This window comes from Gekko japonicus, unplaced genomic scaffold, assembly GCF_001447785.1.
Source record: "Gekko japonicus isolate JY-2015 unplaced genomic scaffold, Gekko_japonicus_V1.1 scaffold4040, whole genome shotgun sequence".
Classification (NCBI taxonomy): domain Eukaryota; kingdom Metazoa; phylum Chordata; class Lepidosauria; order Squamata; family Gekkonidae; genus Gekko; species Gekko japonicus.
The window spans coordinates 42,220-48,572 of NW_015174969.1; the positions used below are offsets into that span (position 1 = coordinate 42,220).

The 6,353-nt window shown below is 44.0% G+C and overlaps 1 protein-coding gene across 1 annotated transcript in view; it reads left to right on the plus strand.

The window, feature by feature from the left end:
- EFTUD2 (elongation factor Tu GTP binding domain containing 2) overlaps nt 1-6,353 on the plus strand; it is a 60,077-nt gene that overhangs the window by 8,009 nt on the left and 45,715 nt on the right. The window contains exons 6-8 of the mRNA XM_015425152.1: nt 788-853; nt 2,672-2,707; nt 3,961-4,051. Of these exons, the coding sequence (XP_015280638.1) occupies nt 788-853; nt 2,672-2,707; nt 3,961-4,051 (193 nt within the window). The remainder of the gene's footprint in view (nt 1-787; nt 854-2,671; nt 2,708-3,960; nt 4,052-6,353) is intronic.

Genomic DNA, 6,353 nt, shown 5'->3' on the forward strand with positions numbered 1-6,353 from the left:
GTTGGGTTACTTGGAATAAAGTAAAGTACAGCAGATTTGTCAAATGCCAGAGGGACAACCCAGGGCTTTTTTTGTAGCAGGAACTTCTTTGCATGTTAGGCCACACACCCCTAATGTAGCCAAGCCTAATGAGTTTCTGCTGTTGGGTGTGGCCTTTTATGCTAATTAGTTCCTGCTGAGTGTGGCCAATTCGGAAGCCAGCCGGAACTCCGTTCCTGTGCGTTCCTGCCCAAAAATAGCCCTGACTTTAGTAAAGCACTGAACTCCTTTAATAATGTATTACTGTTAAACACATTATAGCTTATTAATTATTGTAAAAATTACAAATCTAAACAAAAAATCTTGTAAATATTATATATTGCTACAGTACAAGTATTTTTAATGCTTCCCTGCATTTTCCATTTTTTCCCTTGTAAAACTGAGAAAGTCCTCAGACTTTTCCATGCTGCACATTTAGAAAGAGTGAAGTGTTGTATAAGACAAGGTGTTTCTCACAGTAAAAGAAAAAAAATACTTCGTAGGAGGTTTCCTTAATATTTCCCAGTTTTTCTACTGGAATTTTTTTTTTAAGTTCTCAATTTTTTTTTGTGCTTTACATAATGTGTATTCTGAGTAATATAAAAATTTTGCTTATAGGCAGAAAAATAGGCTGCATGCATTAACTGTTGTCTGCATGTATTAACTGTGGCACTGATAAATTCTTTGTGTAAATCGGAACTGAATTCATTTGGCTGGTTGGTGAGTCAGTCCAGTTGTGTTACCTCTTGCTTTTCTGTTGCCTTTTCAGACTTGCTTTGTCGATTGCATGATTGAGCAGACTCATCCTGAGATTAGGAAGCGATACGACCAGGATGTAAGTTGATTGTATTTGGAGTGGAAGATTTGTGATCATAATATGCATGGGATGCGACACCTAGAACAGGAAATAAGTCACAGGGCCCTTCCCTCTTCACCCAATTAGCATACTGTGTCCTGTGTAAGAAGACCCAGTTCTCACAGAGCGGAGAAGCCTGTATCTGGGTTGTACCACTTCATCCTGGTAGTCACATGTTTGCTCCTCTGGTTTAGTAGAATTCCCTGCTTCTAGAAATCTAAGACATCAGGGAGACGTTGGGTAGATCCCTGCTGGAAGACTTTGCAGCCTAGGCACACAAGATGAGAAGAAGAGAGAGAACAAGACTAATCTTTCTCTAAATCAGTGGCTCTCACCCGGGGTGCTGGGGGCCCATGGAGTTATTGTAAGGGATCCATGAATCCGTATACACACTACTAAGCATTGTCATTTTTATTTTTTTGTTATGTGTCCAGTGGATGCTACTGTCATGTGGAGGGGTCCACAGGTTGTCTTTTTATGTGCAGAAGGGGGTCCTCATACTCCAAAAGGCCAAGAACTCCTGCTGTAAATAAAGAGGTCCTCTGCAGTAGAAGTGCCATTAACACACGGAGTTTACAAGTGGCTGTTAACTAATGCCTGGTTTCCTTCATCTAAAAGAAACATAAAAGTAATCTTCATAGGTAGGGATGTGAGGATGGCTGACAGAAATCCTGTAAACCTCCTCTTGACCAAAGTGCTCTGCAGTCAATTAAGCAACAGCCTTAACTACATCCCTGTTTGGATCAGTCCTTCGTAAAATCCCTAGGCTGGCTCCCCGTCCCCTTCTGCATCCAGCATAAGCCCCCCCCCCCCCAATTCCTCAGGGCTAAAGCCCTCCTTGCCTCTTTCTCTGCCCTTAACTTTGCCATTATATCTATCATGCTGGACGGACACACACACACACACACAGACGTTCTTGTCCTGTTCCATCATGACTGGAACTGCCTCTCTGAACACCTGTGCAGGGCCATCTTCTCTGTCTCAAAGCCCATTTTTATCATGAAGCCTTTGGTCTCCTTTTTCTCACGTGTTCCTACCCTGTAACTGTATGTTGTCACATGTCTTCCCTTGCCGTTCTCTTCCTTCCACTCTTCTGTCGTCTCATCTGCCGTTGTAGTTTAGATTGTAAATTCCTTTGGCCAGGCACCTCTCTTTTGTTTGTTGCTCTGTAAAAATGCTTTGTACGCTGGTGCCCTTCTCATCCCCCCCCGGTAAACCTCTACTGGCCGTTTTGCTTCTCTAGCTCCATGACTAGTCAGGTAAGCAATGTCCTCTCTCTGGGTCCTTCCCTCTCTTTCTATGTTTCTCTGTCAGCTATGCTGCCATGGGGGTTGGGAAGTTACTCTGTGTCTTGTTAATTGCTATTGCATTCCTTTTCCCTTTCGCTATCCCTTGGCTGTAACGCTTATCTCTACAGATGCTCAGGAGGACGTTGTATAGTCTAGAGGTCTCTCATCCATCGTGAGAGATTCCCGATTCCCAGCTTTCGCCACCTAACAGTTTTCTAACTGTGCCCGCGCGCGGGAGGGTGCCTTATTGGCCCATACTATGGGGGCGGGGGGTGCATACGAATGCCCTATATCCTATCTGGTTCTATGGTTAGCCGCCATTCCTAACAGTGCCTTTGTTACTGCATCTATAGCTTTGCAATAAAAGTATAACCGTTCCTGAATGCGTGTACGTCGTTGTAAGCTGTGGGTTCTGACACTAACGTGATCAAAGAGGAAATTGAGAGGCACGGAACAAAAAATTCATACTTTGGCGATACAGTCTGAGCTTGTGTTTTCCCCCCCACAGCTTTGCTATACAGATATCCTGTTCACTGAACAAGAGGTAAGTGCACCTACCTTGCAGAGCCCACCAACTGCCTCGGGCTCTTTCACCTTGTTCTACACTTTTCCTCCAAGACTGTGATATCCCCTTGGAGATGGGAGGGAAGGAGGATTTAATTAGTCATCTAAGAATCACGAGAAAACCAGCCAGGCGCATCCGGGGGGGGGGGGGCGACCCCAGAGGAAGCGTGCCGCCGAGGAAGAGGCCCAAGATTAAACTGCTCTTGTGACTTTTGGAAATGGAGAATACACAGCCAGGCCTCCTCTGAAGACCTGTGAGCTAACATGGGACTTCTGGTACCTTCGTTATTAACAGGGCAAAGGGAGTATTTTATTTCATTTCAAATACATACGTATGTGTCTAACACACACACACACACACGGCACTTTTCTCCTAAAAAAAGACTCAAGGCAGCTTAACAAAGATGCCAAAATGATAACAGAAAATAGTTATAGTCACCTGTGGGGGGGGAATACCCCAGCTAATGACAGAATGACACTACAAAATGGTGATTTGAACAGGAATTTGAATATGTTTTGAACTCCTTTTGCTAAGCACTGACGATGGCTTTCCTGGATGTTTTTGCTACCCCCCCCCCCCCCACCCCCCCACCAGTCTTCTTTCAACGTCGTCATGTGACCATCGTGTGGCAATATTGTACTGCCAGGAATCTATGCCCTGTTTGGTTTGTCCAGGGGTCATTTCGTAGAAAAAGAGGTGCAGGAGCTCATTAGCATAACTTATTTGCATACGCTACACCCCCTGACATCACCAGAAGTGTGTCAGAAGGCAACACCCACCGCTCAGGCGCCACTGGACTGCTTTGGATTGCTAACTATTGGGGGGGGGACATGCAGATCTGCCCTCACAGAGGAGGAAGAGCTTGTACCTGAATAAACCTTGGCTTTAAAGGTGCCACTGGACTAGATCTGTCCTGGCAGAGGAGGGAGAGCTTGTACCAGATTAAAACTTGGTCTTAAAGGTGCCACTGGACTGTTTTGGACCGGGGGCCGGGGGAGGCCCTGCAACTTACCTGGCTGCTTCTTGCTCTGGCTGAGGGCTGCTGGGAGCAGGGGATGGGGCTTGTCACATGTGCCGGGCCCCTGGGCTCTTTACTGTCGGAGCTCCGCTCCTGTACGCTCTCGCAGGAAATGACCCCTGGGTTTGTCTTTCCTCTCCTCCTGCATCATGTCCTCACTGCTCAGCTGCATGGGGAACCCCCCATTCCTAATCGTGACCTTTTTTCCACCCAGAGGGGAGTTGGGATCAAGAGCACTCCAGTGACCATTGTTCTTCCAGACACCAAAGGCAAATCGTTTCTCTTCAACGTCATGGACACACCAGGTGGGTAAACAGGGAGAGCCCCATGCCAGGAAAGCAATGGGGCTGTGTGAACTTTCCAACAGAGTAATGTGAAAGTTCTGATTCTGGTGAGCAGCCAGCAGGAAATGTTTTGTTGGTGCTTTGTTGGTGCAGTCAGCTGTTGCCGGCTCTGTGCTGATGTCCAGTTAGAGAGGAGTAAAGTGCTTTCATCAACCAGAACAGCTCTCTGGATTGTCCTGGAGGACTTGAAGCAGATTCGGACAGAACTCACTGTGGGCTGCATTGTAACCAGCAACACAATCCATGTAACAGCTTTTCTTGAGACCAGCCCAATGACGTGTAACAGTGTGCAAGCTTTGAGCTCATCAGAACTCTTCATCAGGCCAGATGTTACCAAAAGAAAACTCGAGGTGGGGGGGGGAGCAGGTGTTTTCAGGTCATGTTCTTAAGACCCTGCCAGTGTTTGGTGTTAGGGTTGCCAAGTCGAATATCCTTACCGGTGGGGGAGCGTCGTCGGGCTCCGGGAGCTCTCCTCCGACGTGCGTGCCGCCAGCACGTCCCGGAAGTGACACGCGAGGTTGGTCACGTTGGGGGCATGGCCCCAATCGTTGGAGGGAAAACCATAGACGATCGGGGCCACGCCCCCAACGTAATCGACGTGGTTGCGTCACCTCTGGTGACGCAGCCACGCTGCACTTGGGGGGCGGAGTTCCCCCCGGTGCCCGATTCCGCGGCGGCGGAAATCGGGCCTCCAAAGTGGGGTTTTACCCGCCACCCACCCCCACTTGGCAGCCCTATTTGGTGTCGATGCTGCACTGGCTTGTCTTTTTGGAATGCTGTTGGTGTTAGAGGAGAGCACAAGGCCTGCCTTATGCATTAGACGCAGAGCAGATTCCAACAGACCTGTTTTCAAGATGCTCCAGGCAAGAAGCAATATATTTATTACTCTGTAACAAAAATGTGTCCAAGAGGTATCTCTGATGCCTCTCAACCGCTGACTCAGCCAAAACATAAACAGCTTCTCTTGGTCTTTTTGCCTGTTTTATTTCAAATTTTTCATAACATTTTTGATAAAGGCTGAGTAAAGGTAATTGTATTCCCCAGGGAGCTAGCCTCAGCAGAGCAGTTCAGAAATCTCATTTTATTCAGTGTGACTTACTCCTAGGAAAGTGGTGTTTTTTAAAAAGGATTGTGGCCTTAATCACAATCTAGGATGTTTTCATGTAGTTTGAGATTAAGAATTTTAGCAAGTCAGTCAAATATAGCAAGAAGAGGTCAATGTAGTCTGTATACTAATAAGCCATATCATATAACCTTAAGTTTTTAACATAACTTTTACAAGAGGAAAAGAATACTTATTACACTTGCATTATATATGCCAAATGTTTATGGCAGGTGTAAGTTTGCTTTTCCAAGTTCAAGCAATTAGCATTTCTGTAACTAAAAGCAGAAAGATTATTAAATTCTCATGGATACTTGGAAAATAGGGGGGTTTATGTATGCCAAAGATAGTTGCAGTTATTTATAACTGCGATTAGTTATTTTATAAGTCGTTCTTTCAGTGTGGTTAATTATTTTCCTCTTAAGATTTTTTTTGAATAGTTTCTTTATTGGTTTCCGAACAAACAAACACACAAACAAACAAACAAAGATAGATTGCTTAATGCAACAGAACAATTCAGCATACCAAAAATTACCAATCAAATTTTCACAAATCTTATCTGGCCATAAATGTGTACATATTTTCCTTAATAGATAGAACATATCATTCCCAACTTCTCATACAGGATCTTCTTATTTATAACATGATTATTTATCAGTTTCCACACATTCATCCCATTAACTCATGTTATCTAAGTCGCCTCCTAGACAGTCTTTACCCAGCATTAACTCAGCAAAAGCTTAATTCAGCCTAAACAATATTTTTATCATCCTAAGCATGACCAAAAATACTGCCAATATCATTTTAATATGCACGTAATTTGAAAGCTACCAAAAAAGATAAAGTAGAAATAAAACTTAAAAAAAAAAAAATTGCCCGAGAATACTCTAACCTTCTAATAAATAGGCAAAACAACTTTACCAAATACTTTTGTTCCAGCAACTGAAGCCTTCAGCATATTATATTGTACTATCATAGTAAAGCTCTATTTTCAGTCTCATTTCTGTCTTGCTTTATATTTTTTATATCTTTTTATGATTGCTCATAACACAAATATCCCATATTTTAGAAGATCATGGTCTCGCATTTACATTCCTATTTTTAGGACTTGATAGCTTAAATATTTATCTAACAAAACAAAATTATGAATACATTACTTCA